General features: G+C 34.7%; 1 protein-coding gene across 4 annotated transcripts in view; it reads left to right on the forward strand.

Annotated features, from left to right (window-relative positions):
- TSGA10 (testis specific 10) overlaps positions 1 to 14,633 on the forward strand; it is a 61,262-nt gene extending 46,629 nt beyond the window's left edge. For all 4 annotated transcript variants that reach the window (XM_045519645.2, XM_010959056.3, XM_010959057.3 and 1 more), the window contains 5 exons: positions 2,482 to 2,691; positions 3,998 to 4,200; positions 5,728 to 5,832; positions 6,011 to 6,160; positions 10,893 to 14,633. In XM_045519645.2, coding sequence (XP_045375601.1) covers positions 2,482 to 2,691; positions 3,998 to 4,200; positions 5,728 to 5,832; positions 6,011 to 6,160; positions 10,893 to 10,917 — 693 coding nt within the window. In that variant the 3' untranslated portion in view covers positions 10,918 to 14,633. The remainder of the gene's footprint in view (positions 1 to 2,481; positions 2,692 to 3,997; positions 4,201 to 5,727; positions 5,833 to 6,010; positions 6,161 to 10,892) is intronic.
- Positions 14,634 to 16,657: the final 2,024 nt, after the last annotated feature.

A 16,657-nucleotide genomic window follows, 5' to 3' on the forward strand; every position in this document is an offset into this window, starting at 1 on the left:
AATTTGTCTTTAATGAACATTTAAGCATATTTTCCCATGCCTTATAAAATGTCTGTTCAGTAATTTGAAGTTCTGGAAGTCTGACCTTGCTATATATGTTGTGTTGCTCTGACTCTGACTCATAGCGGATTGTGTCCTCTTGTGTTTGACTGTCAGCTCCCCTGAAGTAAAACTACCCCACCCCCTGCTATAGAATCTAATATGGCCAGGGAGATGGGTTTGCTTCTACAAAAGGACTCCAAGTTATCGCAGGCATGGAACAGACTTTAGGTTAAAGTTTAGAACTGGGTGTAGTGTAAAGTCAGATTCCAAAATTGGGTGAATCCAGACCTAATGTTTCAGTTTCTTACAGAAGACATTTTTTTCTCTATCCAGAATCTAGGTCAGGATAAACTTTTGGTTGTCTCCCTGTGAGGTTGAATGGCTTTTTTTCTCTGGAGCCTCCTTTCAAGGGCCCCAGATTACATGCAGATCTCAGTTCTGACTATCCATTAGTCCTAAATTCTTGTCGCCTATTCTTGCTTGAGTGTGTTAAGCCATTCACAGTTACTGGGTCTTCTAACCCCCAGTTCTTAGCTTCAGGCCTGCTCATTTGCTCCTTGCTCTGGTTTTGTCTTCTCTTTATTTTTTTGGCATGTGAGAATTTCTCTTTTTTACCTGAAAGCTCAGCTATGAATTGCAAAAATAATTTTTTGTTCTATTTATCCAGAAGGTTTTCCACTTAGTTTAATCAACTATCTTACTAGAACCTGAAACATCCAAAGTGATCTCTTCACAACACAGAACTGATCACATAACCTCCCTCTGGAAGATCTTTTAGTAGAGATAAAGATCTAAATTTGAACATGGCTTAGACGCTCTGTTTTGTCATTTGTATACCTTTTCAACTGCATCTCCTACGCTCCTCCCTGTGGTCTCTGAGCTCTAGCCGTCCTAGCCTTCTCTCTGTTCTTGCTTTGCACTTAGCTGTCCTCTGATTGAAAAGCCACCCTCCCAACACACAGTGTATATCTACTCACCTTTCAGATCTCAGTTCAAGTGGCATTTACTCAGTTAAGCCTTTCCTGAATTCCTTGATCCTCTTAGTCACTTTCGTCTGTTACACACTTTTGTCTCTAGAAATATTTGCTTAATGTGCATTTACATGTTCATCTGTATGATTATTTTATTGATACATGACTCTACTCATGAGAGCAGGGACCATTTTGCTTTCCATTGGATATGCATCTAGCCACATTGACTGGAACTTAGAATATACTCAATAAGTGTGGAATGGATGGATAGGTGGACGGATGGGTAGATGGGTGGGTGGATAGATGGATGGTTAGATAGAAGGTTGAAGAATGAGTGAGAAGTAGAGTCAGTGAGGAAGGAATAGAGGGAGAAAGATAGGAGTGAATTGTGGCCAAATAACTTATTCCAGGAGCAATTTTTTGTGTGCATTGTACTTGTAAAGGAAGAAAAATTTCTTTATTTGCCTCTCAGTTCTGTTAGCTTCACATAATAGCAAATACTTCTCTGTAGGTGGCAGTGTACTTACAAAAGACATTTTTTCTGAAAACAAAAACAAAAACAAAAAACGAGGGTGGAATTGTCTTGAACATTTAAAAGCATTTACATAACTTCAATTTCATATTACAGTTTTAAAACCTGCTCTTATTTTCCATAATGTGGATGTATTCTTGATTTATACTTGCCCAGAGTCTTTTTCCCTCAGAGTTATTAGTGTTGGATAATTATTGGTCCTCATTTTATGATATTACAGCTGGTATAAACGTGCCATTCAAGAATGGAAAATGGGGGGTGGGAAGGGACTGGGATTTCAAAATGTAGAGTAGATAAACAAGATTGTACTGTGTAGCACAGGGAAATATATACAGGATCTTGTGATGGATCACAGTGAAAGAGAACGTGACAATGAATGTATGTATGTTCATGTATAACTGAAAAATTGTGCTCTGCACTGGAATTTGATACAACATTGTAAAATGACTATAACTCAATAAAAATGTTTACATATAAAAAAAAAGAAAAAGCCATTCTACCACAAAAAAAAAAAAAAAAGAATGGAAAATGGGTATTGTGAGTGAAAGTGGCTGATGTTTTGTCTTTAACAATGGTGATATTTATATTATAGAATAATTGAAACTATAGCAAATATAGACAGAACTATAGGCTAAACATGTAAATCTCAACTAGCTTTGGGTCTGAGACATTTAATTGAGATAAGTTGTTTTCTAAGTACATTAGAAAGAATGACCAGTTGACCACTTTCCTCATGGATTTTATATATAGAAATCTGAAACCTGAATTTCTTTCCCAGAATGTTTTGTACATACTGTTATCACCTATATCATTTAAAGTTCCTTGTAATCTAAAAGTACTATCATTAAAAGATTGCCCCACATTGTTTTCCATGTTGTCGTTTTTTTTTTTTAAGTTAAGAAAACGTCTCTATATATAATAATTTTGTCCTTGCAGCACTTAAATGCAGAACGGTCCTACAAGTCCCAGATTTCTACTTTACATAAGTCTATTGTAAAGATGGAAGAGGAGCTTCAGAAGGTTCAGTTCGAAAAAGTATCTGCCCTTGCAGACTTGTCTTCCACAAGGGAACTTTGTATTAAACTTGACTCAAGCAAAGAACTTCTTAATCGACAGCTGGTTGCTAAAGATCAAGAGATAGAAATGGTATGTAATACATTTTAAAATAGTTCTTTCAATATTACTATTACCATAAAATTACCACAATTTAAAAAAACCAAACTATTTTTATAAAATATCACATCAAGCCATGCCTTTCAACTTGAGATTTTATTTTTAAAGTAAAAGAAATTAATGTATGCTGTATTCCAAACAATTCAAGGTCAGAATAGAAACTCTTCCTTTGAGTATGTAATTTGCATTTACTTTTAGCCAAAAGAATTATAAAACACATTGACATATCAATCAACAAAGAACCATGAGATTGAGGATTATCCAGCTAAATTATAACTTTAATGATATTCTTTTAACCTAAATTTATTTAATGATTGGCTGATTAATTACTAATTAATCTTGCTTTAACTTTTATTTGATTATTATTAGTAAGGGTGCATTAATTCTGTATGTTTACTAATTAGCTGTATTTTATAAATTGTCTGTTCATATCATTAGTTCATTTTTCTCATCAATTTGTTCATCTTCCTTATATAGGATATTAACTGTTTGCTGAGTTTATTTTTATCTGTTTTTTTTCCTTGTAAATTTTGGTTGTTTATAATGATAATCAATATGTTTATTTTTTCTATGGTCAAATATCATTTTTTAAATTGTTTCTAGTCTACACCTAATTGTTTCTAGTTCTTCCCCACCCGCCTACTCCTCTCCTAATTATTTCAATTTTATTTAACTTTCTTTTCTTAGAGTTTTATCTTTTCACATTTAACTTTAAAAAATGCACATATAATTTATTATAATGTATATTGTGAGATAGGAATAATTTTTTTTCTAAATAGTGATGTCTGGTTTTCCCCCTCTTGAAGAAACATTTGGCTTACAGAGCATTATTTAGGCTCAAGATAACCTTCAAAAAGTGAAGTTTCCCATAGGATCATGCAAGAGAGGGAATATGCAATTGCTCCTTATCTTAACTATGGAATACGATGACATTCCATCCCTGGTGGTTAGGTGTTTGTAACTCACCTAACTCAAGACAAAGCAGTACTCACAGATACTACCATGTCAGTCTTGCAGAAATATATTCAGAAATATCAAAGCTGAAAATGGGAGTTGTTTGCAGTTTGGGATTAATCATACTCTTTACTTAAATGAATTTTCTGATATCAGAGGGTTGGGGAAAGTGATATTCTGTGTGTGTGTGTGTATCTGGTAAGGAGGACACGATTTGTAATCAAGAAATTAAATTTATGACATAATACAGAAATTTGTCTCTGATAATAAATCGGTTAAGTGAACAAATGGGAATAAGTATAGGTGTCTTCCTGTTATTGTACAGATGGAGAATGAGTTAGATTCTGCTCGTTCTGAAATAGAACTCCTCAGGAGTCAGATGACAAATGAGAGGATCTCCATGCAGAATCTAGAAGCTTTGCTGGTGGCCAATCGAGACAAAGAATATCAGTCTCAGATAGCACTTCAAGAAAAAGAATCTGAAATTCAGCTTCTTAAAGAACACCTTTGTTTGGCAGAAAATAAAATGTGAGTTGGCTAGCAATATGATAACATAAAGTCATATTTCTTAAATTTTGAGTACATTATAGGCTAAAGCTGGAATTTAGACAATTTAGTGCCATAATTTTTTCCATCAGAGCTTTGCGTATAAGAGAACATCTATTGATTTAACAATATTATGTTTAGGAAATCTTATAACCAGATAAGAAAAAAATTAAGTACTCTGAAACCAGAAGAATTTTTCTATTTTTGGACCTACCTTGTATTGCTACCTAGTCTGTTTGTCACACAGTATTTCTCTATGTACCTATAAGTATATACTGGGTACCTGGAAGAACCATGTATTCACAGAATGCTGCAGGCTTCCCCCAGAGCATTGATTTTGACTTTTTAAAAAAAGAATCCCTAGTGCCTTTAGCACCTTATTACAGGACTGGAGGGTTGGGTGGAAATGCCTGCCTGGATCATGAGTATTTTATTGTTAAACTTGGTCACCCCCCACAAAACCTGACGAGGACCCTTAGCCTCTGTTCTTATCTGTCCACCTGCAACACTTTCATCCAGCCTCAACTCTGCCCTCCCATCCTAGTGTGGGATGTGGGGAAGGACAGGAAGCAATGTCTCAGGAATCAGCCACTTGTAGGAGCCCCTGGCTGAGCCAAGGCTGCAAAGCCAGGGCCAGTTTCCTTCCGAAACTTTTTAGGTTGTGGCAGCTGTGATTGAGCCATTCTTTTCAGTCACTGCAGTTGGGCTTTTGTGATACATTCAACCAGTTCTGCAGGATTATTTTCTCAAACTGGAGGTGGAAACCTGCCTCAGTGGAGTGTGCCAAAACTCCCACCTTAAGGGGGACATTCTGTTTTAGACTTGCTGGTAAGTACTGCCACTTAGAACTGGTAAGCCTGATAAGCTTCTGTGTTCTTATTCTCTAAAGTTTAGACTCCAGCAGTCTACAATGCAGTCCTGAAAGCCAGCAACGAGGATAGAATGTCCTGTGCCAGCAGCGTTTGTCTCTGTCATTATTGTCCTTATGATAGGGGCTCTATCACAGGGTTTTTGAGCCATTGTTTAGCCCTAAGGACTATCCTGTTAAATTGAAGAGAGTGGATATATCAAATTTCACTACAAATATACATAAGGCATTTGGTTGCTTAAATGTTTATATACACACACAGAGCATATTAATCATGGTGCTAGTGTGTCCAGTCTTATATGCACTGGAATATATGTATAATACCTGAAAGTACACTTGTAAAAATGATCTGCAGTAAAGAGATAATAAATAATATCACCCCATCTAAACATTGGGAAACTGAGACGGGGAAGGTTTAACTAATTGAATGGGGCTGGGACAGTTTAGGCTTTTAGTAGGCTACTTTGCACATTTACTACATCTAAACTTGGCATTATTTTCGATGTGCTAATACGTCTATTAAAATCACAATTTTGCTTGGATCCAGCGAGAAACCATTGCCAGCATGGTTTCATGTACTCTAGGAGTCCTAGCCATATTTTACCTTTAATTAGCTGTCACTCTTACATTCCTTTACACAGGGCCATCCAGAGTAGAGACGTGGCCCAGTTCAGGAATGTCGTAACGCAGTTGGAAGCTGATTTAGACATTACCAAGAGACAGCTAGGGACAGAGCGCTTTGAAAGGTAAGCCTTTCAAACACTATGCAGTGTTCAGCCTGGAGAGCATTGCTTCTTAGAGAACAACAGATTTTGGTTATTTCATGATGGTTATATTTTCAAGTATGATTTTAACTACAGTTTTATGACAGTATTAATAATGTCACTGGAGATAAAGTTTGAAAGCCTCATTATTTTGCTTTAGGGAGAGGGCCGTGCAAGAACTTCGCCGCCAGAATTACTCAAGTAATGCTTATCATTTGAGTTCTGCGATGAAGCCAAATGCAAAATGTCATTCACCAGAACGTGTTCACCATCGATCTCCTGACCGAGGCCTAGATCGATCATTAGAAGAGTAAGTGCGTTAAGGATCCATTCTTCGGGAACCACATAGCAATAGAAACTGCATATTTGAGGGGATAAGAAAACTCAGTAACAGTCTGTCATTAGTAGTGCTGTTTAAACATGATTACATAATTAGATATGTTGACCAAAAATATACTGCTAATCAGTTTTATATAAATATACCAGAGAAAGGTGTCTATTCTATCTAATGTTTACATAAATTATATTTTTAAAATCTGATTTTTAAAAATTTCTACAAGACACATTTTTCTCATATACCTTCATTAACAAAATATTGGCTAATTATTAACAGCACCATAAAATACATATACTCTAGGAAAGTAATAGGCTAAATTTTCAGGGGAAAATATCTTATATTCCGGTATTTTACAAATTTTATAAAAATATTTTTATTTGGAAATAGCTTCAAGCTTACAAGAAGTTAACAAAAATAAAAATAAAATAATACAAAGAACATCTGTATACCTTTTACCCATACTCACTATTATTAAAATTTTACCCCATTTGCTTTCTTTCTTTTTGGGGGAGGTAATTAGATTTATTTGTTTATATTTAGAGGAGGTACTGGGGGTTGAACATAGGACCTTGTGTGTGTTAAGCATGTGCTCTACCACTCGAGCTATCCCCTCCGCCCCATCCCCATTTGCTTTTTACGTGTTTGAGACCACATACGAGCTATCTCACACACTCTCACATGCTACGTCCTCCTTTCTCCCTCTCTCTCTCTCCCTCTCCCTCTGTCTCTTGCTTTCTTCCCACCACCCCACAACAGACGTTTTTAAACAGTAACCAGTACCTCCAGTTGGAACCATCGTCACAAGTTTCTTCCTTGCCTCCTTCCACTCTGTATTTGTGTGTCCTTTCTTCAGTGAGAATCTGGTTCAACATCAACATACCTACTCAACAGCAGTGGCACAGTTACTTATTTGCTCAGTCCCAGAATGCATCTAAAATACTTTCAGAATTTCTTCACCTATATCACTACAATAAACAGACCAACTCAAATGCTCAGAATCTGTTTACAGTTCTTCCTTCCCATCCCTGTATACACCCTTAACCGAGTCTTGAGGGCATATAGTCAAATACTATGTTCCTAAACTACTTGGATTAATTTTCTTTTTTTCCCTTTCACTGTGGTCATCGTATACATTTGAAATAACATTAGATTCATTTGTCTCAGTTTGCTTTCATTTTTCACTTTTCTTGATTATGTTGAGACATCCTAACCAAGAAGAAGAGATTTCTTCCCATTTGTTCAAATTTGCTTTGTGTCTTTCAGGAATGGCTTGTAATTTTCTCTATATAGGTTTTGAACATTTCTTGTTAAATTCATTCCTAAATACTTTATTTTGTTGTTGTTGCTATTGTAAATGGGGTTTCTTTCATTTATTGTATCTTCAAAAAATGCTATTTTTGCATGTTAATTTTCTATCATGTTACCACGCTAAATTCTTTTATGGTTTCATTAAGTTTGTCTTTGATTCTTTAGGGGTTTCCAAGTATACTATCATGTTATTTGCAAAAGGAGATAATTTTTATTTCTTCTTTTCCTATTTTATCTCTTGAATTGTATTCTCTAGTTAATTGTATTCACTAGTGTCTTCAGAGTAATGATAAATAGTAGTGGCAAAAGTGGACATCCTTGTTTTAATTCTGACCTTTAGTGGGAATGCCTCTACAGTTTGCCCATTAAGTAAGATGCTGGCATTAGGATTGAGGTTTGTATGTTTTATGGCATTAAGGAAACACCACCCATTCCTAGTTTTTCAAGATTTTTTATTAGGAAAGAATGTTTTTGTCAAGGGCTTTTTCAGTATCTATGAAGATATGATTCTTCTCTTTAGAACTATTAATATGTGAGTTATATTAATAAATTTTTCAGCTACTGACCCATCTTTGAATTTCTGGCATAGACTCTATTTGATCATAGTGTATTATTTTCTTAGTGTTCATTAAAATTTTATTTATTTTAGGTTTGTGTATCAATATTCTTAAGTGATATTGGTCTATAATTTTCTCTTTGTGATATTTTTATCAAGTTTAGATACCAATGTTATATTTGCTTCAAAAGAAGAATTTGAAAGTTTTTTGTTTACTGTGCTTTGAAACAGTTTATATAGTTTGGAATTATCTGATCTGTAAGGATTTGGGTGAATTTACCTGTGAAACCACATAGCTGTCGTTCTTTTTTTTTTTTTTTTTTGGCATGTTCTTCCTTGATAACTTATTCTATTTCTTCATTGGAAATTGGTCTTTTTAAGCTTTCTATCTCTACTTTATTTGTCTAAAATTTATCCAGATTTTCAAATTTATTTGCACAGAAGTAACCACTGCAGTATTTTATAAATTTTACAATTTCCTCTATATCAATAGTTATATCCTGCTGTCATTTCTTATTTGTATATGTGTGCTTCCCCTTTTTGTTTGTTGATTGCCTTAGCCTATGGTTTGTTTACTTTGTTTATTGCTTCAAAGAACCAGCATTTTGATTTACTGATTTAACCTATTTTCATTTCTCTGTCTTAATATCTGTTTCTATTTATATTATTTCCTTACTTGGGCTAGCTTTTCATTTACTATGCTGGAATTTTTTCTGTTAGCTTTTTGTGTTAGAAATTTAATTCATTTATTGCCATTCTTTCATTTTTATTGATGTAGACATTCAAGGCTCTGATTTTTTCTGTGATCACTGCTTTAAATGTATTACATAGATTCTGATATGTGGTATTTTTGTGATCATTATTTTTCAGAAATTTTCTAATTTCTGTTTGTATTTTCACCTTTACCCAGGAGTTATTTGATAGAATATCTTTTAATTTTCCAGTGAAAAGGGTTTTTTTGTTGTTGTTGTTTTGGTTTCATTTCTAATTTCTAGTGTTACTGCATTGTGATTAGAGACTCTTGTTTGTAATATTTCTATTTTATGGAAACTACTGATGTTTTCTTTGTACTTTACTACATGATCAATTTTTGTGAACAGTTAATGTGCACTTGAGAAGATACGTTCTTTCTTATCAGAGTGTAGTGTAATGTATCTATTTAGTTCTTTTATAATGTCATTTAATTTTTGTTCACATGACCTATTTTACTAAGAATGGTGTCTTAAAATCTCCTATTATATGTTTTTATTTCTTCTTGTATCTCCTATAAATTTTGTTTTATATAGGTAGTTTGTTGTTTTATTTGTTGCATAGATATTCTGAACTGTCATATCTTCATTGTGAATGTGGCTTTTATGGTTATTTACTGATGCATTTAATTTTTTTGGAAGGAGGAAGGATTGACATCTACTTTGTCTGGTATTAGAATTACAACTCCTGTTTCCATATTGTCTCCATTTACCTGGTAAATCTTTGTCCATCTCTTTATTTTTAGCTTTTTTGAATCACTGCATTTAAGTATCTCTCTTGTATATAGCATGGATTTGAATTTTGCTTTATAATCCATTTTGAAATTCTTTTCTTAAAATAGGTAAGTTAAGCTCCTTTACATTATTGATATGGCAGTTTAATTTGGTCTCAACTCTGTCATATTATCCTATATTATGATAACTGTGTTTAACCATGTTTTATTTACTGTATTTCTTTCTCAATTTGGTTATTCTTCTTTGTGCACATTTCTTTTCACACTCAAAAGATTGAATTGTGTTTTATTATAGATTACCTTTTCATTAATATTTTTAATAGTAGCCTTAATCCTTCTTTTAAAAAATGTAAGCTTCTGCTGTTTGTTTTAAATGGTATCCTCTGACTGCCAGCTATTATCCAAACAACGGTCAATGTACTTAATTTACTTTCCTCAACCAGTGATCTGTTTGCTTTTCCTATAGTGTTGCCTTTTCCGGTTGTCATATAAATGGAATCAGATAGTCTGTAGTCTATAGTGGCTGACTTTCACTCACCCTTATATATCTGAGATTTATCCAGTTTGTTGTATGTATCAGATATTACTGGATATTCTTTTTAACCGCTGAGTAATGTTGCGTTGTATGGCTATAACGAGGTTTTGTTTTGTTTCGCTTTACTTTTTATTTTGAAATGATTGTAGGTATTTGCGAAAATAGTACAGATAGTTCCACGTATCCTTCCCCCATTTTCTTCCCCCAGCTTTTCCCAATGGCAATATCTTACAAATCAGGAAACTGACATTGGTAGTCAGTGAACTAGTCTATAGGCCTTACTCAGTTTTCACTACTTTTTACGTGCACTTGTTTGTGTGTGTGTGCAGTTTTTTTACATACCACACATGTAATAATACCTCAGTCGAGGTACTGAGTTGCGCCATCAGCACCAGGGAACTCATTCCTTCATGACACACCTTTGTAGTCACAGTTCTCGCGTCCTCCTCCCTACCCGCGAGCAAACACTAATTTCTTCTCCATCTCTGTAATTCTGTCATTTCAGGAATATTATATAAATGGAATCACACACAGGTTGTAACTTTGAGACTTTTTTCATTTACCACAATGTCCATAAGATTTGTCCGAATTGTTGTATGTCAATTGTTCATTCCTTTTTATTATTGAACATTATTCCATGATATGGATGTATCACAGTTTGTGAAAATTGAGTGAGAAAGTACATTGTATCTGTTCTCCTTCACAGAAGCTGGGGGGAAGAAATCTCAAGTATTGCCTAAGTAATGTTAGAATAGATTTTTCATGTATTGTGAAGTCATTGAGTTAAAACTATTAATCTATGTAATTTTTTCCTCTCTTGCAGGAATCTTTGCTATAGAGATTTCTGACACGTGGAAAAATTCTTCACATCCTTGGGAGAGGTCAAAGTTACAAACTGATTTTTTTTTTTTTTTGCTATATGATTGCATTATCTTTTGAATGCTTAACAATGTTAAATGTATTTATTAACTTTGTGCCTCTGAATCTCTGTTTTCATGTGCCATATCACAGCGATCTGAGATGACTTATAAAAACAAAAGTGCATATGGCTCTTTCTATCCATACAGTAATAGTGAGTGTAAAATCTGCTTACTTCACTATTGAACATGGTTATGTTAACTATCCGGAGTAAATAAAGAAGCTTATAAAAAGAGGGAAAAGTGTTTTTACAAAACTGATTTTTTCTTTGTGATTTATGCTTTCATGGCTAGAGAAGTTGTGCCAACCTGGGCACAATTGACCAATACTGGCCTAGGACCCCGTTTTCCATTTTGGAGCCAAGCTGACATAAATTCCAGGCCATAATCTGACTTGAGAACAGTAGATAGTAGGAGTGTGTCAGGGTTTTTAAATGCATAGTATTGTGCCACTAATTAACATACATTTTCTACAATTGTGTTTACCCCTACTATTTTTAGAAAGGTAGGTGATGCTATCTATATCTGTCAAGAATGTAGGATTTTTTAATAAAAATCTGTATTTTTAATACGTTTTCTTTAAAATATTAAAATACTGCAATCAACTTAATTGCCATTTTATTTATTTTTTTTTTGCCTATGGCAGCTGTCTATAATGTAGACTAACAAGTTCAGTGATGTTTCCTTATTTGCCCTAAAATCTCCCAAATCTCTTCCCTTTTCTGTCCATAGGCCTTGATTTAATGTTGATATTACAATTTGAACACTACTGTATTTTACTGATATAAGCTATTTGTACTCTTGCCATTTTAATAAAAAAAGTCCTGTCATTAATAGTATTCATATGATGTAGACAGTTTCTCATTTTATGTAATCACTGTTCATTATGACTACAGTAATGTAGGCTAGTGCCCTGATTTAGGTCTTGTTTATTCATTAGCACTCTAACATTCCACCATAAATTCATGATATATATTCATTTTACTTTGATTTTTAAAAACCTTGAGGTTTACTCATCTAATTCAAGAGAGTTATTACAGATTGGTTTAAAAAATTGAATGATTAAAAATAAGATATCCTTTTATAAACATGTTACAGAATAATATACAGAAAAGTTGTTCTTGCTAATATTAAATAATATACCAGTAAATATGCAGAATTAACCTTTGCTAAGTGGCAAAGCATTAGATCATCATAACATTAACTTCAGTCTGTATCCACCTCCTGTAAGAGCTGCCAAGGAGCCACCAAGGGCACTTACCACACGTTTCGTGTGGGGAGGGCAGGATGCAGGGAGAGGGGCATGAGAGAGTATGTAAGAAAATGTTTCCATACTTGATTAAATGTATACTGTACTTGACTTGTGCCATCTATTGCAGAATACTTAAAAGGAAAATTATATGGTAAGTACGAAGGGGCCAACATTATCCAAAGGTAGGGAAACCTTAACTGTATACTATGTTAAAATTCAAAGAAAAAATTATTTCTTATGATAATGTTTAAGAACACTGTTTTAAATGAGAGTCTAATTGCTTGATGTTAATGTATAATAGCTTATCAATATGATAAAGCCAGTACAGAAAATGCAATAAAATACACAACATAAAAACTATACCAAACTTTTTTTTCCTTTGATGACAAAGAAATCTGAAAAAGAACTCTCACCTTTGAAATGTCATGTTTAATACAAAATGTCCAGTCTTGCTGAAGTAAGGGTGTTTTAAAAGAGGATTGTTAACCATGTGGGTTAAATATCTCATAGGCACTGTCTTGGTACAGCCAAACTGAATTCAACAATGTCTCCTCCTTGCATTCTCTGCCCTTGTTTCCCACCGAAGAGGTCACCAGCCACTCTGTCAGATGCCTGAACCCTGAGCTCAGATGCCACCCCAGGTCACTTCCTTCCCTTCTCATTCCACACATTCAGTCAACTTAAATGTCATTTCTTACTATACATTTTTGCTGAAAGAAACTAAAGAAGACCTAAATAAGTGGAAAGACATCCCGTGTTCATGGTCTGGAAGGCTTAATATTAAGATGAACTACTTCCCTAAACCATCTTCAGATTAAATACAATCTTTATCAAAACTCCAATAGGGTTTACTGTTTTTTTTTTTTTTTTTGCAGAAATGGAAAAGCCAATCCTAAAAATCACATGGAGTTGCAAAGGACCCAAAATAGCCCAAACAATCTTGAAACAGGAGAACGAAGTTGGAGGAGTCACATTTCCCAATTTTGAAACTCACTGCAGAGCTGTAGTAATCAAAATCGTACAGTACTGGCATACAGACAGACATAAGGGTAAATAGAATAGAATTGAGAGTCCAGAAATAAACCTATACATCTGTGGTCAATTGCTTTTGACAAGGGTGCCGAGAGCATTCAATGGGGAAAGAACAGTCTCTTCAACAAGTGGCACTGTGACAACCGGACATCCACATGCCAAAGAAAGTAGTTGGACCCTGCCACACACCACATGCAAAATCAACTCAAAATCATATACTTAAAATTTAAGTGCTAAAACTATAGAACTCTTTGAAGAAAACACAGAGGCAAATCTTCATGCCCTTGTATTTCACGGTGGTTTCTTAAATAGGACTTAAATGACAAACAACAACAAACGTAGATGAGTTGGACTTCATCAGAACTGAAAACATCGTGCATCAAAGGGCATTATCAAGAAAGTGAAAGACAACCCACATCACTTGAGGAAATATTGGCAAGTTTTGTATCTCATAAGGGTGTAGTATCCAGAATATATAAAGAATTTTTACGACTCAACAACAAAAAACATTTCAATTAAAAAATAGGCAGAGGGCTTGAATAGAAATTTCTCCGAAGAAGATATACAAATGGGCAATAAGCATATGAAAAGATGCTCAATGTCAATGGTCATTAGGAAAATGGACATCAAATCTACAGTAATACACCACTTCACATGCACTAGGACGGCTATAATAGAAAAGACAGACAGTAAGTATCAACGAGGGTGCGGAGGAATTGGAACACTCATACGATGCTCGTGTGAATGTAAAATGGTGCAGCCACCACGGAAAACAGCTTGGAAGTTCCTCAATAAGTATAATAAAATTACCATATGACCCAGCAATTCAAGTCCTACATGTATGCCCAAAAGATTTGAAAATGTCTTCAAACAAAAACTTGTATGTGAAAATCCATTGATCACAGCTCTAATTCACAATAGGCAAAGAGTGGAAACAACCCAAACGTTCAACAGCTGATGAATGGATAAACAAAATGTGTCACATACCTACGATGGAATATTACTCAGTTGTAAATATGAATGAAGTACTGATGCATGCGACAACACAGGTATCCCTGGAAAACACGGTGGTCAGGGAAAGAATCCAGACACAACCCACATGTTTTATGATTCCATTCATACGAAATATCCAGAACAGGCAAATCCACAAAGATAGAAAGCAGGTCAGTGGTTGCCAAGCAGCAATGGAGAGAGACCGTTTAGTGGGTACAGGGTTTCCGCTTAGGGTGATAAGTTCTGGAACTAAATAAATGGGAATTGTAAATGCACTTAGTGCCACTGAATTGTACAGTTTTTAAATGTTTAAAATGGTAAAATTTATGTTATATGTATTTTACCACAAAAAAGTTACTTCCTCAAGGTTTCTCTGACTCCTACTTTTGGTCTGACTGGGTCAGATTTCTCTCTAAAAGCACCTCGTATTTCTCCTTTGAAAGACTTACCATAGTTACAATTATTTGTCTCATTCTGTCTTTCTGTCTGTACTATAAGGAATCGATTCTGCCTTCCCCATTGTATCTCCTAGGGTGTAGCATAATGCTTGACACATACTAGGTATTCTATAAATAGTTATGAAACCCAAAAAGGAATGAATTATCCCCAATTCCTAACAATTCTATTTCCTAATTATCTTTGAAATGCATCCACTTTTCTCTACCCTCACTTTAATCCAGACCATAGTAACCGCTTAATCTAAAATAATACAACAAACTACTATTTGCTCTCTCTGCTTTCAGCCATACTTCCATCTAATCCATTCTCCACACTGCAGTCAAAGAAGTACTTTTAAAACACAGATATGATCACTGCCCCCTCTACACAGGCACCCTCTGAGTTCCAAATTTACCATTGAAGCCCGAGCTCTTTAACATCACCTCACACACCTCTCTGATTTGGTTCTTTTTTTAAAATCTCTTCAACGTCATACCTCACTGTCCCCTACCCCCACCTTACAATTACAGTTATAGTTATTCTGAATTGTTTTCAGTGCCTTGAACATTTTATGCTCTTTTATCTCTTGGCCTTTACACATGCTGTTTCCTCTGCCTGGATCATTCATTTTTCTCTCTTCTATTTCCCTCCCAGCCTGAAAAATTCTTGTTTGTCTTAACATTCTGTCCTCAGCACCTAGCACAGTGCCTGGCACATCGTGTATGCTCAATAAATACATATTTTTTAAATGCAAGAATTTCTTGTCTAATTTCTATGTATTCTTCTATTCATTACTAATTTCACTTATCCTCTGTGCTCCACTGCATTCTTACTGTATCATCTTCTTTGTGTGTCATACCTGCTAGACTGTGATCTCCATGAAGGCAGGAATAGTCTGATTTATTGATCATTGTGCAGACCGTGCCAAACTTACGGTGGCTTCCAGTTGATACGTATTCATTGGAAGATTATAGAGCATAGGTGATTAGGATCAGAGGATCTAGAGTCCCATTGCTTGAATTTACATTATGTTTCCACTTACTAGCTGTGTGCTTGGGCAAGTTTGCACATAAGCTTTCTAAATTTTGTCTTCCTAATCTGTAAAAGGTATTATTTACAATGGTACCTAGCTCAAAATAGAATCATGTGAATTAACTGAGAGTATGTCCAACGTGCTTGGTCTCAGTACAGTGTCAGATGCATAGCAGGTGGTCAGTTGATGTTTTTATTATTTGTTGAATTAATACAGGTTTCAGAATCAAGAGAGAAAACTTGGCTGGAAAAAGATTTGTTAGTGCTCAGCAGGTCTGGGATAGGAGATCAAACAGGTGAAAAAGAAGATGGGGAAAACAAAAACCAGTTTTGGAAGGGAAAGATTCATCATGGTTTACCAGATGACTCAATCGTAAACAGTACTTCATAGTCATAACAATGTAAGCACTGAATATAAATCTAAGCAAAATTACAAAATTAATTACTGAAAGGGTAAAGGAATGGGAAAGAAGTAATGTGTCATAAAGGCCTTAGAAGGAAATAAAGCTAAATTCTCTTCTTTTGTAACGGTAAGTCAATAGATAATGCCTACAACTGCAAAGTCAAGAAATGGTGATACGAGTATGTTTGTTAGAGAAAAGGACACCAAAGCAATCTGCTAAAAGAGGTAAAAGTGGTTGTGTCCGGGAGGGAGAAATGCAAGGGTGGGAGGTAGGCTGGCTGGAGATACTTGTCTTAATAACTTTGTAGAACTATTTGAATCTTCTGTAATTTTGATAAAAATTAAAACAAAAATGTGTAAGTATTAAGTTTTTGTTTTCTTTCATTTTAAGAGAGAAGGTAAGAAACAGATCAATAGCTAGAAGAGTTTGAAATCTTTTCTAATCTCATCAGCCCTAAATTATTATGCCCTTCTCTGACCTCCCATTAAAGTGATAAATGCCATTTTAGGCATTTATCACA

The sequence above is a fragment of the Camelus bactrianus genome, chromosome 28 (assembly GCF_048773025.1).
Source record: "Camelus bactrianus isolate YW-2024 breed Bactrian camel chromosome 28, ASM4877302v1, whole genome shotgun sequence".
Lineage (NCBI taxonomy): Eukaryota > Metazoa > Chordata > Mammalia > Artiodactyla > Camelidae > Camelus > Camelus bactrianus.